At 35.0% G+C, this 23,190-nt stretch overlaps 3 protein-coding genes across 4 annotated transcripts; 1 reads left to right on the forward strand and 2 right to left on the reverse strand.

Moving 5' to 3' along the window:
• Positions 1 to 929: 929 nt before the first annotated feature.
• LOC105959055 (copper ion binding protein) lies at positions 930 to 4,251 on the reverse strand. Its single transcript, XM_012983076.2, has 4 exons — positions 4,120 to 4,251; positions 2,492 to 2,610; positions 1,521 to 1,559; positions 930 to 1,370 (listed from the first exon to the last, which is right to left on the reverse strand). Exons 2-4 carry the CDS (start codon positions 2,591 to 2,593, stop codon positions 1,167 to 1,169), a joined length of 345 nt encoding a protein of 114 aa, XP_012838530.1. The 5' UTR covers positions 2,594 to 2,610; positions 4,120 to 4,251; the 3' UTR covers positions 930 to 1,166.
• A 437-nt stretch (positions 4,252 to 4,688) lies between these two features.
• Positions 4,689 to 11,469, reverse strand: LOC105959056 (sec23/sec24 transport family protein). Its single transcript, XM_012983077.2, has 14 exons — positions 10,944 to 11,469; positions 10,022 to 10,081; positions 9,519 to 9,572; positions 9,264 to 9,436; positions 8,909 to 9,095; positions 8,590 to 8,735; positions 8,359 to 8,513; positions 8,081 to 8,162; positions 7,886 to 8,001; positions 7,370 to 7,468; positions 6,739 to 6,862; positions 5,845 to 6,122; positions 5,430 to 5,644; positions 4,689 to 5,321 (listed from the first exon to the last, which is right to left on the reverse strand). The coding sequence occupies exons 1-14, from the start codon at positions 11,269 to 11,271 to the stop codon at positions 5,095 to 5,097; spliced, it is 2,244 nt and encodes a 747-aa protein (XP_012838531.1). The 5' UTR covers positions 11,272 to 11,469; the 3' UTR covers positions 4,689 to 5,094.
• A 6,492-nt stretch (positions 11,470 to 17,961) lies between these two features.
• LOC105959057 (proline--tRNA ligase, cytoplasmic) lies at positions 17,962 to 23,144 on the forward strand. 2 transcript variants are annotated; one of them, XM_012983079.2, is made up of 13 exons: positions 17,962 to 18,186; positions 18,865 to 18,925; positions 19,055 to 19,140; positions 19,444 to 19,536; positions 20,067 to 20,183; positions 20,787 to 20,974; positions 21,136 to 21,202; positions 21,330 to 21,452; positions 21,530 to 21,682; positions 21,854 to 22,138; positions 22,237 to 22,455; positions 22,576 to 22,669; positions 22,782 to 23,144. In XM_012983079.2, the coding sequence occupies exons 2-13, from the start codon at positions 18,892 to 18,894 to the stop codon at positions 22,844 to 22,846; spliced, it is 1,524 nt and encodes a 507-aa protein (XP_012838533.1). In that variant the 5' UTR covers positions 17,962 to 18,186; positions 18,865 to 18,891; the 3' UTR covers positions 22,847 to 23,144. The 2 variants fall into 2 exon arrangements, with proteins under 2 accessions (XP_012838533.1, XP_088669987.1); XM_088813861.1 differs by having other exon boundaries at positions 18,003 to 18,165.
• Positions 23,145 to 23,190: the final 46 nt, after the last annotated feature.

The following is a 23,190-nucleotide window of genomic DNA, read 5'->3' on the forward strand; positions in this document are numbered from 1 at the left end:
GAACCCAATCAAACTTAACTATGTCTGTAGCGCTCATTCAACCGCCGTCAACACGACATCTCTCTCTAAAATAATTAGAGAACAAAATAAATACTTTTTTTTTTTTTTGATCGGTAAATGTGAAATATATAGATCAAAACGGACTTTACAAATACACTGGGCATACCCAGGTAGTGTAATCAAAAAAATATATATCAATGCCTATACATGAACAAGACCCCACAGGTCAAATGCAAAACAAAGATCAAAAAACAATCAGGGATGCACGATTTGCAACGCTGATTGCGGAAACAAGGCAAAAACCGTCTTGTAAACGAGTATCTTGATCTTACGCACCATCTCAGCAATCCTAGGCGTCTCGTTCTCAAAAATTTTCCGGTTGCGAGCACTCCAAATCTGATAAACGGTGTAAATCTGATAAATACTTGACTGATAGTAACATCATAAATGAAATAGAGATTAGGTTCTAATAATTTAGGTTGTGCTGTTACTTAGGTGTAGAGTCCAATAATTAAATGCCAATTGCATTAGATAATACTTCATAGAAAATGTACTACATGAACCCCCCCAGGCCCCAACCCATAAATTATTGTGTATAAACAACTCATTTTTTTTTCTTTTTTGCCTACAAGTTCGTCGATCGAAACTACCGAATTGGTTTGCCGCTCTAACAAACCACGTTTCAGTTAATAAGCTCTCGGTCGAGAGCTCATTTAAGCACATATAGTAAAATGTAGTTTTTCTAATAAGCTGCCCATTTTTGCCCTAAAACAAATATAATATGTTAACGGGCAGACCCGACCCACTTAAGTCACTGATGGATCCGGATCCAGAAAAATAACTAAAACCAACCACTACAGTTTTAGAATCCATACTGCATACTTTCTTCACCTGCTCAGACCTGTGCAATAGAAAACTATAGAATTACAACCGTAACTAGGATCGATTAATAGCAACGAAAAAACGTTGTCATCTCATTTACCCCCAACAGAATCGCCAAACGCGCTTGTGCCAAAAACTCACGTTTCAGTACTCGTGAGACAACCACAGATTATAGTAACAAGACATTGTCGAACGGAACAAAACGCAAACATAACAAAACATGGATTTCAAGGATTGTGTTTGGTTTTATTAAAAGCGAAGATTAATTCTTGGAAATTTGAATCTCAATCCTGCACTTCTTCGGGCTTTGTCTTGGTTGCACGCCAGTACCATCCAGCTGCAGCAGCAATAGTAGCGATTCCAGCTATGACAGCATAGTTTCTGTTCTTATCAGTCGACACTTTGGGGTCTGACGAGGCCTGAGCACTCGGTTTAGCATCACCTACAGCTCCTGAGCTTGTTGCATGAGTTTCTTCTGGGATTGGGCCCTTGAACAAACCAAATCATTAAGAATTACTTCGAGTTAGAATATATTAAAGACAAAAAAATAGACAACCACAAACAAAAATGTTCTCATTGAATCAAATTTAGTTGCGTTTTGCATAATATAGATCATGGGTTATACAACATATGCATACCTTACGAGCAAGCTTCTCCAACTTCTCTTGTTCCTTTTTCTGCCACATTTTTCAAAAGGTTTAGCTTAAGAGTCAATAGGCATATTCATAAACTTGTGATGAAGCATGCATCTTAAGCAATAAACTAAAGTAAGCATCGGTATTCTTGTCTGATAGATTTGACGCACATCCACGAAGAGGGAGGTCATATGTTTTTCATGATAATTAACAAGAGACAAGATAAAAATTAGATTTCGATTGTACCTTCATTTGAGTCATGTGAGCATGTAATATATAATTTAGTTCTGTAGCAAGAAGTTGCATATTGACACTTAGGAGAATCATCACACTGATCACGTGCATATGCTTTCACTTTGGCATGATGAATTGTTGATATTACCACAGTTTATAAACCTCACAATGCATTATTAAAAATTAGTAATCTATTTTGAAAATAAACGCTTCATTAGTGCATGTATTTTCGAAATTTACAGAAAATATAAACACCACCATAGAACAGTTCAAGTAAAATTTAAAACAATCATAGTGTTCGAAGTTAGAAGGTTTGAGAACAACTTTATGGAAATTGTTAAGTTGATTGTAAAGTTTAAAAGCATAAGGATCACTCATTCAGTATCATTATCTCCATTTTCAAGGTACAGTTACATTTTGTTTCAATCAATCAATTTCAAAATGACAAAATATATCTGACTAATATCAAATGAATATCTGCTCATCTATGTGATGATGATGATGATGATTGCTAGTATCCCACTAAATCAAAATAGCCACCCTATTAAGATTGTATGTTCATGAATTCCTGATAATACTTTCAGGCAACACTAAACGGAAGATGCAGGTTAAGAAATATCAAGCTTCAAAGGTGATTTAATAAATTTCTGTGTTCTTGTTCAAAAAAGGGAGAGAAGGCGTAAGAATAGAGTATTTTCAGCTAAACTTACATACATATTGGGCCGAAATTAAGAATTTACCTTGATATAGATGTTTTCTGCAGCCTTCTCCTCCTCGCCGAGGACTTTGCCATTGCTTGAGAGCCTGCGAGAAACATATCGAGCAGCAATCCTAGTCGCCATGGAAACCCTAGCTTTTCCTGTCAACAATATGGAGTTTATGTCAGTGCATTCAATATAATAGGTTTATTCATGGTAATATTAACTACAGTACTATCTCAGCTAACTAGTCTATTACCAAGGAGCACAGGTTTCTAAAATAAACAACCATCTAGCTTGACTATAATTACATGCACGAAAGGATATGTAAAACAGTAACAGCTCTCTAATCATCAAACACGGATAAATTTAGTTCAGTTCACTTTATTCTTCCAAACACATGGTCCTTCATCTACAGCAATAAGTACAGTTACCGTGTCTTATTAAATAAACAAGCGAAATTTGTTTATTATCTATAAGGCGTAAACTGCAGTAGCTCAATAATATTGCATATTATTCGCAATTGACTCATTGTAAACACCATTCAGTTAGACGAACTGCAAGGAAGCTTCAAAAGGAGGCAAGATTGACGGTAACATACAATTCATAAATCAAGAGAAATGTGTAATATAGTTCATCTTCCATTATACGAAAAGTTTTATCATCATCATCATCATCATGCAAACGACCAGCCTACAAAACAGGGAATAGGAGACCATGCAAGTATATACTATTTCGTATGCAAGATGAGAAAATTTGTTTCTCAGTCAGTCATTACAGACAATGTAAATTCTCCAGTAATAGCTTGATAAATATTAGATTTAATTTCCAATAGATCCGTGGATAGGAACAAAAGAGTCAAACTCATGACAGTCACAAGTACTTGACAACGACAAAAATGGATATAGACTCAATTGTTTCTAATGCATTTTAATTATACATGCCCAATGCCATTAGACATTTATGAATTCCAAGAGCAATTCCAACATAGTTCATTAAAAACAACTTATACTAGCAAAATCAGCCATCCCTGCAACACATTAAACTGTAAATCTGAGCTCAAAATGTAATCTCACATCTTCAAAAACAATAATAAAAATCCAAATAATATATATATATAAAAAATAAAAGTGTAGACAGAATCCTCATGGTTGAAAACAGTGAAGTCTAGCATATCGATTGATGCAAATAATCATAATACCAAAGAATATAAAACTTGATCAACTAACAAAAATATCATATCCCAGGTCACAATAGATTAATTAAACCGAGCGCAGAAACGAAGTTGAAAAACACATTTCGGAGAAGAAGAAAAAAAAAAAATCAGAAGGCCGAAGAATTACAAAATATCCAAAATGCGTGAAAAAACGTGATATGGATTAAAAAACTCAAAACAAAACAGATAAAATAATAAAGGCAAAATAGGATCCAGGAAGAACAATATGCTAGGATCGCCCGAAAATAAAAACAAAAAACAGTAAGCATAAACGATAACGTCACTAGCAGAAACACTGAGGAGAAATCGAATGATAATATCCAGAAAAAAAATGAAATTAGAACTCGGACGAACTCAGCTGTTCATAGGAAACAAATTATCGCATAGATGAGACGGAAACGTAAGCATTTTCATGTATACAAACGAAGAAGATCTAGAACTGAGTCGTCGTTACCTGAAAACCAGAGAGAGAGAAAGAGAGAGTGATGAAATTTGATGGGTTTTGCGTTTGGGGATGGAGTGTACTGAATGTGTCCTTTTATTAGAGAAAAATGGGAAATGAGGAATATCAAAATTAAAATTAAAAAATAAAATATAATAATAATAATAATAATAATATAAAAAAAATGCAATTAGGAAACTGGGATTAGTTCTGGGCCGAGGCCCAATTCAGTAGCCTCTAGAGCCCATTGTATATTGTCAATTGCTTTTGGGCTTTCTTTGAATTTTAACAACATTTTCGAAATAAAAGAATTACTTTATATTTTATTCTCCATTTATTTAAATTTATAAAAAAAAAAAAAAAATTAAAATATTATGGGGTTCAAACCCAAGAATTTGAAGAACCATGACCCCTCAATTAGGCAACTAGAGTAAAATCTCATTCGAAAATCAACGACGTTGTTGAAAAATCACATTTAATACCCGATTTTGAGTATGTTAATAATATAAGAAAATCGAACAAAGTAAGAAGTAACCATAATTCGAAACTAGGACCAATTTTCGAATCACGATAACAGAGCATAAGAGGTCGAAAATCGAATAATTACCGCGAAAAAAGCGCAGCCAAGTTGCAAGATCAATAGTGCCTGATGATACATAGTACAGATACAAAGAAATGAAAAGAAAATGTTCAAAACTGGAATATAGTATACATCCTAAACCAAACAACCAAGTCCCACACTCTAATTTCCGCCTCCGTAAGGGCAAAGGTAAGGTTACATCACGAGAAGCATATCCCAACACTTGCACAAATCTTCAATGTATTGTAAAAATTCCGAATCAAAGATTCCCCAAAGAAACGAAGATTCAGCGTCTATTTCATGGTACTAAACACAACCCCTGTCTGTGTCTATAATTAGCTGGATGGTGTTCCGATTAAAGCCAGTAACTCCTTTGATGCATGTGTACAATTATTCTTTCTGTAGGACTATTTACCGTTTGATTTAGTCATGTACTCTACTACATCATGATTGATTTCGTCGAGGAAGGAGACAAAGCCCATGACACTTGTGAAGCCACTTCCCTCGACATCCTGTTCCTCTATAAGGTAGTTCTCGAACGCTGTGGCATCATCTATACCTCCCCTGATAAAAATAAGCTTGGGAGTAATAATCCTCTCTTGCTTCAGTTTGTTAATGGTGCTTCTCAAAAGGCCTGTTTTTTTTATAAGAACACGTGTACGATTATTTATGAGTAAGCAGTAAGCATACATAAAAATCACGAATTTTTCCTCGATTTTTTTAGAGCACAAACATCACTTACAGTCCTGGGGTGGAGGGAATGGCATTGTAGCACCGGCTGTAGAAGAATAAAACACGATGAGATGTGTGAAAGCGTCGAGGAGAAATATTGGGCTGCCACTTGTTATAAGTGCAGCGCGGCTCAAGGAATGGCGAGGGTATGCTTGTTTGTCCGGAGTGTCGTACGAAGACAGCGATGGATATACAGCACGGTTAAGAGAAGAAGGTTCCAGAGCACTGCATCGAAATTTATGTTTGTTAGTTAGGAAAAGATGTTTGACGACACTTTAGTAATGATTAAGGATGATTAATCGTCCGTACTAGCTTCTGCCAATTCATGGTCTCATTTAATTTTCTTTTTTTAGCAAGTAGAATGCATCAAGTATCATTATTACAAGCTTTGAGTTTTTATAATGGAAAATGTCAATATCATATACCTGAATAGACACTGAAGATATATCCGATAGTCCGGGTGAACACCTTCTTCATGAAAGCGAAGAAGAGGACTACGCAACAAAGCAAAGATTAAACGGGGCAAATGTTGCAGCTGAGGGCATTGGGTGAAGGCAACATCTACATGAGAAGTGCTTAAACCCCCCCTCGTGTATTCAGCAATCTTGTAAGCATCATTATACTGAGCCGTAAGATTTACAAGCCACTCGTGTAATAAGATCCTAGCCTCTCGAACACCATTCTCCAAAGAGGACAAAATCACCTGAGAAGAATTATGGCAAGAAATGAAACTAGCAAATTAGTAGATATTTCAACAACTGTCTTATACTCATAACAAAACAAAATATCCTTCCTCAATCTGGCAGAATCAAATTGGAATGTGCAGGCAGAACTTGAGAAAGGTAAATATTTCATGCATGCACTGGGACCCATTTTAAGACAAGAAAGAAAGTATAAAGTTCAGTTTCTCGATTTCACTGACAAGTAAAATAACGTAAATGATTAATAAAGCTTAGAGATATTATTCCAGTAAAAAGAACACGAGACAATAAATAGCACAGAAGTAAAGGAATCTTGTACATGCACTTCTACTTGGGATTTTTCCTTTGAAAAGGTACGTGGATTATACATCCAGATGTAAAATCGTTGACATGCAAAGACAATACATTAGCACATAATGATACGCCGCTGTACACATAGTATGCATACAAATGAACAAATTATGCATTAGGTACTCATGATCTGGTTAAGACTCTGATGGTACTTGCTCTAAGCCTGCAGTGAAGATGACCACAAATTCTCACCTATTCTACCACTGCCCGTCACGAAGAAGGGCCAGATAATAGTAATAGTTGAAAGTTTCAGTTAACTAGATTTACCTCATGAACAAGTATGGAAAGAACAACTTCAGGATCAACAGTATCATAAATATCGTTCACACTGCGAGCAGTTTCGAATTGTAAAGTTCTAATCCTCATTCTTCTTTTCAGGGAATATTTACCTCTGCAAAAATGTAGAATGTACAAATAAAAAATAAAAACACTGGAAACAAATGTGGCTTTCTATTTTTCAGCAATATGGGTGAAGGCTCTTTAATAAAAGCAAAAGTAGTAATGTAAAGCTTTAACTCAGTCCTCAATGGTCAAATAATAAGAGCATAAGGAATTAACAAGGTACAACAAATAACTCGTTTCGGTTGAGTTTCAATCATTTTACAAAAAAGGAGACGGTTCATCTGCTCATTTAGATGTTTAATCACATTGGTATCCTGAACTCATAGATTTGATAATGAAAATGCACATAGCTGAATACATCCATCAGAAATTTGCTAGGTGAGAACAGTCAATAACTTCTGCAATAAAACTCAACTTTGAGGATTACATTGTGAAAACTTAGTTTGTTCACTGGTCGCATGAACTCAGTTTCCTAGGTTTGATAATGAAAATGCACATAGCTTAATATATTCATCAGAAATATACTAGGTGCGAACAGCACCAAAAAGAAGCAAACCTCTTTGAGGAGCTTGAACCTGATATTGATGGTTCATCAGGGGGAACAACGACTGTGTATTGAAATGCAATCTGTATTGTTGGGAGTTCTTTGCTGTGTCTGCAGAAAAAATCTCTAATATCAGATTTTAAAAGCAAACAGACATATATATATATATATATGTAGGTTGGCAGGAAAGACAGACAAAACAGGTAAGAATATCAACCCCCAAAAGATGGAAATAAATCACATAAGAAACAGTACATTTACTTTACAGTAATTGTGCAACATGCTAATACTTTGCTTGATATTAACAAAATTGAACAAAACAATAGGCAATTAGAGATAAAATTAGTAACATATACAAACAAAAAACAATATCAAATACGTAATTCATAAGAAGCTCAATGGTCTCTCTATCGCTTCACAAGCAATTAACAGAAACTAAGCCTCATTGAAGTTCAAGGAGCAATCAGGACTATAACGCTTGAAGACAAATAAAAAAATGAACAAACAGAAATGACATTATTTTCTTACCTGGAAAATCCAACATCATTCACAAAATCAAAATCATAGGCATATGTTGCAAAAGAGTCGCAGCAAATAATGTGTTGAACATTTTCATATTCTGGATCAGGGAAGAAATGTCCGTACTGTAGCACCAAATGATAAGCATTATTAGACAATACTAACAGCTAAAAACATTTCAAAGCTGAAAGGGCTGAGTCTTACTGAATGTCCAAGCTTAAACTCAGATGATGTCCTCACACGCAAGACACAATTGAAAGCATATGGCCGACTTAACATGCGATACCTGCAATGAGATTATTCAGGTCAACTAGACTCAAAACAAATAACAAGAACAACAATTTATTAAGTAACTTGAATAATCTTTGTATGGCCAAAAATTATTGATTTCGGCTGAAATTTTCACCAGCTACTCCAGAACAAAACTACATTCGATATCATTGTCAAGTTTGATGATCATATTTAACCTAGGAATTACTCACATGTCCTGAGGAAGTGTTGAATCATCGGTATTTGAATATAGAAACAAAGAGCCTCCACTCTCAATGCTAAGAAACTTCAAAGATGCTAAATCAGTGTACTCATTCGTAACAGCAAATATATCCACACATACACCGGCTTGAACAGCAACAGCAGCCTGTCAAACATATATTATCATCTATTCTTTTACAAGCCTCACAAATGAAAACTCTCTGATGGTTTAAGCCAAGTACCAAATCTCTATAAAAAGGAGTCTGTTCAGGGAGTAAAGCAAGATCTGCATCCTCTCCTTTACTAGCATATTGCTCACCATATCGCCTGGTGTCTAGCTGGCCAAGACCATAATCTGGAGGACCAGATAAGAAGGCGAATACTCTGGCTGCACTTCAATTCAGGGGGATGAATCAAAAGGAAAAAGAATTAGCCAGTCCTTGACCAGGTAATAGATTCAGAAATCAAATAAAAAAATCTCACTGAAGTGGCCTCCACTAGAAAGCATGAAAAAGGGTGCAAACAAATTAGGAACTGATTTCATGAATAAAGTTATTGTACCTAGTGCATACGTATTCCCATACTCCGATCCAAGATATTTGAGGAGAGCTTCCATTGCCACTCCAAACCCTCGCCCACCAAGTAAAACACCATCTAATCCTTGGCCTGCAGCTGTAGTCCGTTCCCATGAAGTTGTTGGTTTTAGAGTTTCAAGTGCAGATGTAATACGGTCCTTGCACGTATCAACCTATAATATTGATAGTTAAACATTTGAGTGTTGGCTAGTCCACCTTCAAAGCTTCAGTTTCACTAGTTTTCAGTTTTTGTGAAATAATAATAATGACAATAATTTAAAAAACAATGAGGAAAATGAGAAAAAACACCACTACGGAAGAGAACATCAATTAACACATACTGGAGCCAGAAAAGAAAACAATGGCATGACATCTTCAAGCTCCATTGTCAGGTTGCCAGCAGAATCTGGGGGAATAAATACATTCTTGACCACTGGAATGGGCCCCTGAACATCGTATAAGCCTATTTTATGGCTGATTGTGGCAAGACCAAAAAGTGATCCCGGAGAAAGAGCTGTGGAATAACAAAACTGACTTTAATTTAGCATAATAGGACGGATAAGGACTTGGATTATATAAATCACAACATAACAAACCTTCCAAGGCAGCCAAAAGAGCACTTTTAGTAAGTTCTAGAAACTCTTCCGATGCTGCAGAAATAGACATTTGCAGAAGCTAAAAGTTAGGCATCCTTAAAATGCACTAAGATAAATGGCATAACTGAAAGAGGTGATTAGAACTTGGAACTGAGTTATAGACTTTGATACCACAATCCAATAGATAAAATATAGTTCGAGTTGCAAATGTTTTCAGCGAATAACCTTAGTGCAGTAACATAGGGAACTTATTGTTTCCCTACCTTCTACATTTCAACAGTGAGTGTAAACTCCTTAGAAATAATGTGGGGTTTACAAAACTAATTGGCATCAACATGCTTGGTAACATGATCACTGAATATTCAAGTACTCAACAACAGAAAGCATATTAATCATTTAATCCTTAAACTGAAGTGGGAAACAAAGTAAAGGTTTGTTTTATTGACCAAAAAATAATCAAGATAAAAATAGTCGACAATTGCAACAATTAAACAAAATCTTACAAGAGAGATCAACTGCAGCAACATACACCGGCCTTGCCTGCATTTCTTCAGATCCCTCCACTGACATCATAAATAGAAGGATGAAAAATCAAACAACCAGGAAGAGTGTAAGCTTCTAGAACTACGACTTATGCACACGGTAACATGAAATGGACAGTGATATATATGTGCTCCTTACTCCAACATGAAGGCATTACAGAACTTCTCATCTATCACATACATCAGTTTTATGGACATGGTAAACTCGTGTTGCTTACTTTAGGTACAAAAAATATGGGCAATTCAACTTCGCGCCATAGCATTGACAGCATATAGTAACCTACAATCTAAAGCCCCTATTTTTGGCTTCAACAAGCTAGTAGATATTCATATATGATCATAACGATGCTACACAATGATGGCCATTCAAATTTGTAGCCAAACTAACTAAGCACCTACTAACAAACTGCTATGAAAAAATTGGTCCCGTAATTTCAAATTACCTAAACACTCCAGCATTATGGAATTGATCTAACAGTGGGGAAAACTGTAAACATTAGCCGATTCAATGTTCAAAATGGGCAATAAGAGAATGCCAAAATGCGATTTCGGTGCTGCCAGAACACATACAAGGACTGATGCACACGAGACAGTATCTCAATCTATACACATGAAAGACTGAATTAACTCATCGGGAGGGTTATATGGGTTAAAGTTACTAAATGTGATTCCTTAAACAATTAAATGCTCTTGACACTGACAATGCAGTTTCACCCCAGGAAAAAAAAATAGAAGCTCATCACACATAAGCTGTACTCTGGCGTTGATCATACTTAATCCGCACCCGAAAAATTGATAATTCAGTTAGTGAATTGCACTTCCTCGAAATCGAAATAATTAATTGGAAAAACAAAAGTTGAAATGATTGACATATGATAATTACGTGGCAATTCGAGGTCGATGAAGGAGGACATATTCTCCGGGGAGGAGTGTGGGAGAGAGTATCGCATGATGGACTCCGACGAGAGGCCATTGGTGGTGCCGCAGAGAGCGCAGTCCCATGACCACTGATCCTGCTCGCAGTAGGTATTGTAATACGCCCAACAGTTCTCGCATCGGGGCAACAGCTCCCCGCCGGAGCCGTACACCGGCGGGATGTCGTTCTCGTCCTTGGCCGCGAACGGCGTCAGCGTCACGCCCCACGGCACGCCGCACGCCTCCTGCTCGATCGGGTTGCCCGGGAACCGGATCGTCGTCGGCCGAACCGCCATTCTGGATCGGAATTGCCTTGCCTGTAGGATCGAATCAAACCAGTGTAGAAATTGAGAAAAGAGGTTTATTAGAGGTTTTCTATTACTGAGGTCCGGTTACTCTGTAATTGAACCGAAATTGGGAAATGAGATTCGTTAAACGACCCGAGCGGTGGTGCTGCGTAAGGAACACCAATAGACAGATGCCGCGTGGCCATTGTTTTTACCCTTCTTGCATTCTTACCTTTTTATTATAGGGTAAATTACAAATACCCCCCTGAGGTATGGTCAAATTACAAAACCCCCCTCTTACATCTACCTCCCTCAACTATGATTTTTTCTTACACCTCCACCCTTATGGTGCCAAATTCAACATAATCATCTAGATTCCGTGAAATTTGCTCTAGTTTGTACTCGTTTTGTGTAAAAATACAGTTTTCGATGCACCAAAAACTGATATATACAAGCTAAAAATCACATATTATGATCATCTTGCTTCATAATGTAGAGTTTGAATGAGATAAAACGGGTACAAAAGTGATAATATTCCATATAATCTCGAAGATTTCACTAAATTTAAGGAGTTGAGGGAGTGATTGTAATTATCCAAACAAGAGGGGTGTTTTTGTAATTTGACCATACCTCAGGGGGTGTTTGTAATTTACCCTTTATTATCTATATATATATAAAAGGGGAAATATGCAATACCCCCCTCAAATGGAAAATATTATGAGTAAAACCCAATTGACTTTTAAGACTTTTGCACAAACCCACATCACAAACTTAATTAGTGAAACCCCCTTAATTAAACATAATAAGACATAAGTACCCTTATTAATAGTTTTTTATAATAAATCAAATATTCAATCACGATATCTTTCCATAACCGTTTCCCTTTATTATAGGCGGACGTGATTCTCTTTGATACACAGACGTGAGTTCAGCCGAGATTAGGAGAGAATAGAGATTTCATCGCCATTCAACCATTCTTTGTTCGTTGCCGGAGTTAAACTGCGTTTGAAGGTTAGAGATTCTTCTTTATTTTTGTTGGTTTTCGTTAATGGGAAACTGCGTTTGAAGGTTAGAGGTGCTGCTTTATTTTTGTTTGTTTCGTAAAGGGGGCTGGGCTGTAGTGTGTGTATTCAGATATGTGTGTACGTAGAACCGAATTTTATTGTTTATTTTTTGGTCGTCTTAATTGGTGTAAAGGATTGTTACTGATTCAAAATTTTATTCCGTTTTACACAGAGTCACGTTGTGACTACTCTGTAAATTAATTGTTCGTTTTGTGGTAATTGATATGCTAGTGTAATTTATTGTAATTTGTTTTTTGCGTTACTTGATATGTTAGTGTAAGTTTCAATGTGTTTGTTGTTGTAGAATTGAATTCGGATAATATTATGTGATTTGCATTTACAGAGTAGTGCATATTTACTCATCAGAAGTAGTCACATAGTAGTCACATTCTGAATTTTTTTTGGTGTAGTGCTGCACAACATGTCGTCAACCTTGATGATTGTGTTGAAGTATGGAGGCTCGTTTGGGGTGAAGATATGTCAGGGTGATTTTGTGTATGAAGACCTCGTTGGCTTTGTCACCGATAAGTGGTGCAGTTTGAATGCGAGGGATGTATCGATGACTTACAACATTGATGGATATGGCGAGGGTATGCTTGGCGATAATGCTTGTAATTTGTTTTTTGCGTTACTTGATATGTTAGTGTAAGTTTCAATGTGTTTGTTGTGGTTGAATTGAATTCACATAATATCATGTGTTTTGCATTTACAGAGTAGTGCAGATTTATTCATCAGAAGTAGTCACATAGTAGTCACATTCTGAATTTTTTTTGTGTAGTGCTGCACAGCATGTCGTCAACCTTGATGATTGTGTTAAAGTATGGAGGCTCGTTTTGGGTGAAGATATGTCAGGGTGATTTTGTGTATGAAGACCTCGTTGTCTTTTGTCACCGATAAGTGGTGCAGTTTGAATGCGATGGATGTATCGATGACTGACAACGTTGATGGATATGGCAAGGGTATATTCTCACTTACTGACTTACTGAATATGACTCACATAATAGTCATATTCTCATTGTTCTGTTAATAATTATGACTATTGTTGATTCATCAATTACTGATTTATGAATTTCTTGTTTGTTCCCCACTCTCTCTTTCGATTTTTTTTTCCAGATCTGAACAGCAGCAGTAACATGACTATAGTCATATTCGAATATGACTATAGTCTTATTTATGTATTTTCCGAATATGAATATGACTATTGTTGAATATAATCTATCTTCTCGTTTTCAAGTAGACTTCTAGTAAGTAGATTCAAATTGATTTTTTGTGTGGATACTGATTGGATTGTTTTCGTAAACAATAGGGAATATTCGTTGTTTTATATGATTTGGTAAACATGACTATGCCATATAATCGGAATTTTTAATTTCAAAAAAAAAAAAAAACAACAATGTAAAGAAAGAATATGACTACAGTTAATATAGTCACATATAGTCATATTCAATTATAGTCATATTCGGGTTGCAAACTTGTGGAGAGAAAAATTTCAATTTTTTGTTTTAAAAAATAAAAAAACATTTAAAAAATTATTTTTATTAAAAAATATTATAAATAAAAATAAATAAAAAATGGCTAAATAAAGTCCGAAAATAATATAAAAATAAAAAATAAAAAAAATAAAATCCGAATATATATATTTTTTTTGATTTGGTGGCATTTTTTTAGGAATTTGAAAGCACATTTTTAGGAATTAAATTATTATTATGGAAAGAGAGAAAAAATAAATAATTGAGATAAATTATACTAATTATTCCTAATTGGTGGGATTTAGGTGCCTCATTAATAGGAATTTTGTAAATAGTAGATAATTATAATAAAAAACGTGCAGGATTTAGTTTCCTTATTAATAGGAATTTTGTTAATATTAGATAATTATTAAAAAAAAGTAGTATAAGGGTAAAATTGGAATTAAATATTATAAGGGGTTTTCACAAAGAAAGAATTATGGCATGGACATATCACTATTTTTTATCTATAGGAGGGGTGTATTGCTAATGACCCCTATATAAAAAGACAATACCTTGCCTCATCTTCTGACACGTGGCAACTTAGGGTTTCTAACCCTAGGGTAAGTTTTATAATTTTTATTATTTTTTGGTGTAAAAATGAAAAAAACCCATACTTCTTCTCCCCTAAATTCTATCGGTCGTTTTTCATCGTCATCTTTAATTTCCTCTAAATTTTTATACCCACTCTCTCAACTGCAGAAACCGCCGATCGAAATCAGTTTTTTCCCATCGATTTAATTACTTCTCATCTCCAATTTCATGTCTCATCTCTATATCAACACAATTCTTTCAACAATTATTACTTCCCACAAAATTGAACCTCCTACTTTCCACAAAATTGAAGTTCTAAAATTCGCCGGCCAAAAGTTGAACAAAAATCGTCCAGAGTCAGATTGAAGAACCCTTTGCTGCCAACGAGAGCCACTGCCAACGGTGTTGAAATTTCAAGTAAGAAATTTTCCGTAATCGATTTATCATTTTTTTTTGATATCGATTATCGTTTTCTAATATTTATTTTTTGTGCAGTCTGAAATAGCTACGACGAGGGAGCAGTTGTTGAGTGAATTTTTGCTCGACGATTTGTCTCTCTAAAAGGCTCGAGGTTTGCCGATGCTGCAAACGAAGGGCATAATAGTGATGCTTACAATCTCAAATCTCTAGAAAAGGTAAAATGACTTTTAATAAATAAATAAAAATTAATGTTTTGGTGTTTTCGAGTTTTCTAATTTGTGTGTTTCATCTCTTTAAATGGGACACGTGAATTACTCCAAAATCTCCTTGAATGTTTGGCCTAGCAAAGAGCCTCAATCCATGTATTTTCTCTTTTCTGAAGCATGTGTTATTTGTTTATTTTTTTTCAATTTTTATGGTTTTATGATTCAAGAGAAAGGGCCGTCAAAAGGTGAAGATGTTTTTCGTTTTCTTCGTCGACGTCTGTGAGGGAATTGTTTTTCCCTGTCTTTGTTGTATCTCCATCTCATAGCCGATTTTTGAAATCAATTTATTTTTACTCCACGTTGTCATATAATTGATGCCCTTTTTTTGTGCAGATTGTTCGAAGTTACCAAATTAAAAGTTGTTCCGTACTATATTGTTTCTTTATTCTTTTTTAGAAATTGTTTCTATGTTCAATCTTATTATTTCTGGATTAGGATTTTGCTTCCACTAGGTACGAAGATGTTCATGCATTTACTGTCAACTGTAAGTGTATTTCAGCGTCCCGTTATATTAAAGTGATGATGAGGGAAAAACAATGTCCATTAATGTTAAAATGCAAGTTCATGCCACACAGACTACTAGATAGGTGAGTAAGATTATAAATTAATGTTAAAATGTTTGTCTGTTTACTTACAGGTCTTTGCATTTTATATCATACAATCCTATTGACCCTTTCAGCATCTTTTATTTAGTTAAATTGATATTCAAAGTTAACAATGATATAGTTTATTTACCGTATTGAATTTACAGGGGATTTTGTATTGGCAACACTTCTTCACGAGGGAGGTCTTGCTTATTTGTTATGAATTATACAATGGCCACAAACTAGATTACCGAAACACCCCAATTATATGTTCCCTGTTTAATAAACTAGGTTGCCCGGATCTTCTCATATGTATATTAAGCAGGGATATGGTCAGTAGGTAGTAAGCAAAATTAAGAATTTGTTTGAGTTCATATTTTGTCTTCTGTTTTTTACTACTAAAAGGGCCATGAGTTTCTTATTTTTAGGTCGTTGTATGTTTGAATTGTTGCACACCAACAAACATTTAGACCTACCGTAAGTTTAATTTTTTACTATTATATATTTTTACATTTAGACCTACCGTAAGTTTAATTTTTTACTATTATATATTTTTTGTTTCTTATATTTTTCTTATATATATATACAGGTTTACCATCATGACAGTAGAGATATAGTGCCACTGCTCTTTATAGAACACATTTATCATGAAGAGGTGAATTGTCAGTCGAACAAATACTCCTTTTAAAGTTCTCGAGGAGCCTTCAGAAATTAGTAGACGAGGTTTTTTGCACCTCCATCCATCCATTTAATTCTTAAGTAGATATTAATTGATTTGATATTCTTAATTTCTATACTATATAAAATTGTCGCTTGGTGGTTGTAGTTTGGTGTTGCTGTTGTTATAAAGAACGATATTGTGGCCCAAGTGGATGGTTCATCGATTTTCGGCGGGCCTCAAATAGAACCCTTTGCTGTTAATATAATTACAGCACATGTTATTACCACGAGGTTCTTGTCCTGTATCTTTTTCTTTCATGAATTCTTGCGAAAGCAATTGCTTTTAATGGATAGTGTCTGAACATTTGATTTGTGGTGGCAGATTATCTTTGATAAAAAGTAAGAGGAATGTAGATGGCTGGCAAAATAAATTATCCGTGTTTGGCTGAAGCAAGATTTAGATATCTACCCAAAGTGTAATAGATGTGAAGGATTAATGTGGTTTTAATCTATTTACTGTTTACATGTAAATAGGTTCTTTATTGTGATTATGTTTCTTCAATTATATTTCCTTGATATTTACTTTAATAGAAAATTTTGGGCTTGCAGTTGTAGTATAAAATGAAATCCCCTTTTATTGCATTCGTTTTTAATCGATTGGCATCACTTAAGCTTGATCCTTATAAATTTGCAATTTTACATATTACTTATTCATATATCTACATGATTTTGTGGAATTCGTATGTTTTAACATTATAATGTAGGAATTAATGCCTATAATGACGGATAAATCAATTCAAATATTCCCTAATTTTACTTATTTTTGACATTCACATTTTTTCAATATATAAGAATCCAGTATAATTATATCTAAACACAGCGGATAGATATATAATGTACCCACGGTTAAACACATGTGTTTTTTTTTAATTATTTATACGTATAATTATTGTTTTTTTAATTATTTATATGTATAATTATTTTTGCAGTGTCAGGTGTATTTTTATCATATGATGTATCTTATTTTTTATATCACAAATTTTATATTTTATATTTTAATTTAGTATTTGAACCAAATAGAATGAATTTATTTTCTCACCTATTATATCATATTATATATCAAATATTCAAAGGTGCAATTTATTATTTTATCTAAAGCTTTTATTCTTTTTAAATTGACCCGTGCGATCCGTGCATCGCACGGGTGCAATACTAGTTATAGTAAAAACTGAATTGTGCGGTCCACTTGCCGGGGTAAAATCGTATTCTCACAATTTTAAAAGGAGTTTAGTGTCATTTTTCCCAAGTTATATTATATTTTTTTAATTTCTTTTAACTAGTACTATATTTTACCCTTCTATTCTAATTTTTAAGCGATGACGGAAAAAATACAGTTTTCACCTATCAAGTTTACACTGATTTCATATTTGATTTCCTATGTTTATAAAAAAATACTTGGTCCCTCATGTTTTAATACTTGACACTTTGGTCATTTTCGTCAATTTACTGTTAATCTGTTAGTCAAGGCACTGATGGGCACACGCTTGATTCCCTTAGTTTTAACGAGAAACTAACGGAAATGACTAAAAGTATTGAATTTTCTAAACATGAGAGACCAAATATATTTTTTGTAAATACGAGGGACCTACTGTGAAATTGATGCAAACTTGATGGAGAAAAACTATATTTTTCCATAAAGTAACCGTACCTAAAGTCCAAAACTAAAAACAGTACGTTAGGGTGACAACGAAAGAAACAACGAACCTCTATTTCTTCTCTGCCCCATTTCCTCCGTGACGGCGGCCGCCGTTGCGTCGGAAATTGCTAACCGTCGAGATTCGAAAGTGAGGAAGGGTTATTGTGATCGGTAATAGTTCTGCTTCTCACCGTGAGTTCACTGAACTTCATTATTACTGTTCGAATTCGAATCCAATTTCAATGTAATTGCTTAATGATTCCACTCTTGTATGATTCATTTTTCATGCTGGAATCGGTTAATTTCTTCACATTCCGAAAACCACCTAGGTTTCCGCAGTTTAATGGTTTCCGAGAATAATTGGAATTGCTGAAAGTCATTAGAATCTGCTGCTAATTTGCTTACTTCGTAATATTTGCTGAAAAGTAATTATAATTGATTTGCTAAATGTTGAAATCTCTTTTGATGATTAATGAAAAGTTTGTTTTCGTTTTAGGAAATTATATTCATCATCTCAAAATAATCTCAATAATCAATATACATAACATTCTTCGATATCATTTCCTCCTAATACATCACATTTTCTGATACATTCTCCAAATGCAACATCCGAAACGTATTCGACCGGTTTGTAAGTCCTGTGTCTTAACTTTTTGTTCGTATCTATCTACTAAATGATTAAATTGTCCACATGGTTGGTAAATGTTAAAATGCCCTAATTTTTGTACTTCACTCCATAGACAACTTCTTTTTGCGTTGGAGCCTAGGATAAACATTCACCTTAATGAGCCTTGGAGATTTGTAAATATTGTCGAGGCTTATAGCTACCTCCGTGTTTCACCAAGTTTCGGGTTTTTGGATTATGTGTAGGTTTTGAGTTTTAAGAGATTCGTCACCATGGCTGGTAAAGATGCTAAAAGTAATGCTGCCAGTAAGTATCATGCTTTGCATCTATTTTTCATTGTTTGCTCCTGTATCTATGTGCATTTCTATATAGGTGCAGTGCCCTTGCCTTTTTTGACTTGTCATTCATTTGAAATCGTGTGAATTAATTACGCAGAGGGAAAGAAGAAGGAAGTGAAAAAGGAGACAGGCCTAGGTCTTTCTTATAAGAAAGATGAAAATTTTGGAGAATGGTATTCGGAGGTATGGCTTTAGCCACATTTTAATTTGGTTTAGCTACTGCGTTGTTTGTGGTTTCCTGTTGGTTATTATTTGTCTGCATTGGTCTGTTTCCGGAAGAAATGTTCAAGGAAAGAAAACAAGAATCATATCTATAGGGAATTAAAAGATTTGTTCATTTTTCCCTTATATTAGTATCAGGATTTCATTTATAACATAAATGTATCTCAGTTGTTGTATTGATATTATGAATCTGAAATTTGGGTGTACTTCAATGATCACTCCAAGCTTTCTCATGGTACTTTCCTCTTTCCTTGATTTTTGTAGGTTGTTGTTAACGGGGAAATGATCGAGTACTATGATATATCTGGCTGTTACATTCTGCGCCCTTGGGCAATGTCTATTTGGGAGATCATGCAAGTAAGTACTATATATTATTGTCCCCATAAGAAACCTTACTGGCAATAGCAGCTGCTTTGCCTTACTTAATTTTTGCAATTATATATTCCTACCAAATGGCTTTTGTTTTGTATGTTAAAAACCTGATAGCACTTGCATTCATCTATCTAAAATGGCAGTTATTAATCGTGAATTGCCTAGAACTAGCCTAGCTATAGTCTTCTTTCCTTTTCCCTTTGTGAAGTATGTTACATTTAGGAGATATTTGATATAACTTCATCTTACTTTTAGTTTCTTATAACCCTCCATTTCATTTCTTTTGCTGTATGTGATTGATGAGAAGTTTTCTAGTTAAGATTTCCTTAATTTTGGATGACGATTATAGTTTTCATGTGCACATTTGTATGGTCATTGTATGTGAAGAATGTGATGTCTTAGCGCAATCTCTGTACCTTAGCAATTACTTCTTCCCCATTCCAGCAATAATCTATGTTTCGTTACTGGGTCCTGATTTTTCTTACTAATATTTTAAAAAATCTTTATTTTTGCAGACATTCTTTGATGCTGAAATCAAGAAAATGAAAATTAAGAACTGTTACTTCCCTTTGTTTGTATCATCCGGTGTCCTTCAAAAAGAAAAGGACCATATAGAGGGTTTTGCTCCTGAGGTCAGATTACTTTGCTTTTGACTCTAGATCATGGAATCCTTATAGTGGTGTATGATTTACTATATCTTGGCCATGTATGTACTCTAACATCAGAAGTCCTCAATTTGTATATCCAATTATCAGTCAGTTTTGCCCCAGACTTAGGTGTTCTGAAACAGTTTGAAAATCGGATTCAGGGTTGGTGGATTTGGATGGAATATCTATATCAATGAAAAATCCTGAAGAAATAAGATGGCATTTGGATGTATTACCAAGAAGAGGATGTTTTCTTATAACATTCTCCTCTTATTTGATAACATGTCAGCGCAAATTCAGTGAATAATTAATTCCAATTCGTTAAATTTTCCGATGCTTCCAAAATTTAGATTTTAAATCCAAAATAAATTTGTTTCATTCATATTCCAAATCTGGTCTCACTTTTACAATTGACAGATTTTCATTTTGCATGACCAATTGACAATCATACTCTCAAATGTTGTTCTTAATGATGTTTGAGGCTTGTATGACAAATTGACAATCATGCTCTCCAATGTCTTTTATCTTGTTTGAGGCTTGGTAGACTTGCTTCTTTGTGTTTGTAACTCGATGTTAAATTTTTTACAGGTTGCATGGGTTACGAAGTCGGGAGAATCTGAACTGGAGATGCCCATTGCAATTCGGCCAACTAGTGAAACTGTCATGTATCCATATTTTTCCAAGTGGATTAGGGGACATCGAGACTTGCCACTTAGACTTAATCAGTGGTGTAATGTTGTTAGATGGGAATTCAGCAATCCCACTCCATTCATCAGGTGCTGATGCAGTGTGATGATGGCCTATTTTTATGGTTTCGAATTCCTGTTCGTTTATCTTTGATGTTCTGAAGTATACCTGTTATCAATTACACCGATCAGTTTCACTGATATATGCCTTTCCGTTCTTGTGGTTCTTGACATTTTTTGTGATTTTGCAGGAGTAGAGAGTTTCTTTGGCAGGAAGGACATACTGCTTTTGCAACCAAGGAGGAGGCAGATACCGAGGTACTTCTTCTATTATAAGCAGTGCAAGAAAATAACTCACCGAGAATCATTTGAAGTATAACAGAATTAAGAGTTATCCTCTATTATAATGGAGCTGTTTTGGCTTTCTGGCATCTTTCTTCTTTAGGTGCTGGATATCCTAGAACTTTATAGACGTATATATGAAGAGTTCTTGGCGGTTCCTGTTATCAAGGGCAAAAAAAGTGAGCATGAGAAGTTTGCTGGTGGACTTTACACCACTACCGTTGAGGTGACATTAAATTTACTGGTAATTTTTTTCTGAAAACTTCTTAATCATATCTTGACGTGTTTCTGCTGCATGATCAGGCTTTTGTCCCAAACACTGGGCGTGGTGTGCAAGGTGCAACTTCACATTGCCTGGGCCAAAATTTTGCAAAAATGTTTGAGATAAATTTTGAGAACGAGAAAGGAGAAAAGGCTATGGTCTGGCAGAATTCCTGGGCTTATACCACCAGAACGGTAAATGACGCATTTACTTCCATAGCTTTTGTTGTCATCTAACAAAGTAAATGCTGGGTCCTTATACAATTTAAATAATATTCATTGTTAAGCAGATACAATATTCTTCGAGGCCTTAGTTTTACTTAATCGATTTTTTAAGAATTTCACCTCTTGCCAAATATATGACAGATAGGGGTGATGATAATGGTCCATGGAGATGACAAAGGCTTGGTGCTACCTCCCAAAGTAGCATCTGTTCAAGTAATTGTTATCCCTGTTCCCTATAAGGATGCAGACACAAAAGGGATCTTCGACGCATGCGCAGCCACTGTGAAATCCTTAAACGAATCAGGCATTCGTGCGGAGGCTGATTTTAGAGATAACTATTCACCAGGATGGAAGTATTCACATTGGGAAATGAAAGGTGTTCCTCTTAGGATAGAAATTGGGCCGAAAGACTACGCAAATAATCAGGTATATATTCAGAACTCTTAATTCCTGTTATTCTTTGCTTTCTTCTTTTCCATTTCAGATATTTTGCTAAAAAATCAAATTGTTGTTACTCGTATCAGGTCCGTGCAGTTAGGCGTGACAATGCAACAAAACACGATATTCCCATGGCTGATGTGGTCGAACGAGTGAAAGACATGCTTGATAACATCCAGCAAAGCCTCTTTGATGCCGCCAAGGAAAAACGAGATGTATGTATTGAGGTTGTACATACATGGGAAGAATTTGCAGAAGCACTTGGACAGAAGAAGATGATTCTGGCCCCATGGTGTGATGAAGAGGTATTTAGTTTTAAATTCTCATAGCTCTCTCGATTATTTTTCATTCTCCCAAAAAAGGGACGACTATACATGAATTTATGAATTAGAATTATATTAGCTGAATATTCTTCCGTCGTACAGGAGGTGGAGAGGGATGTGAAGACACGTACGAAGGGGGAAATGGGTGCAGCCAAGTCATTGTGTTCTCCATTTCAACAGCCTGAACTCCCTGAAGGTACACAAACAATCGTCAATAGAGCATAATCTATGCGAAAATGTTGGTAATAAAATTCATTTTCAGAAAATTCGTCTTGTTATTGAGTTCTAATTTCATCATCTTGTTATAGGTACCTTGTGCTTCGCGTCGGGAAAACCAGCGAAGAAGTGGACATACTGGGGAAGGAGTTATTGATCACCAATATTTATATACAGGTATTCGATATCTTGAAAAATGGTTGCTTTCTAGAAAAAAAGAAGAAGTTATATGACGAAGCTACTTAAGGCGCAATTTGTTCTTTGTTGAATTCAATTGTTTTAATAGTCGGTCTAGTTTTCGTTTTATTCAAAAGTACACCACCAATTGACAATACCTGAGAAGTTTAATTCGAATTGTCGAGGCATAGGAATTGTCCACATGCCGAGACTTTGCATTGGAATTTTACGCATAGCCATTCGGGGCATAGTTGAGAAATCGACATCGTTTGTTAGCATTGTTGGTTAGCAATTTTATTCGTTAATAATAATGTGGTCGATGGG

Source organism: Erythranthe guttata, chromosome 14 (assembly GCF_056151865.1).
Source record: "Erythranthe guttata isolate IM_541 chromosome 14, IM_541, whole genome shotgun sequence".
In the NCBI taxonomy this organism is placed as follows: Eukaryota; Viridiplantae; Streptophyta; class Magnoliopsida; order Lamiales; family Phrymaceae; genus Erythranthe; species Erythranthe guttata.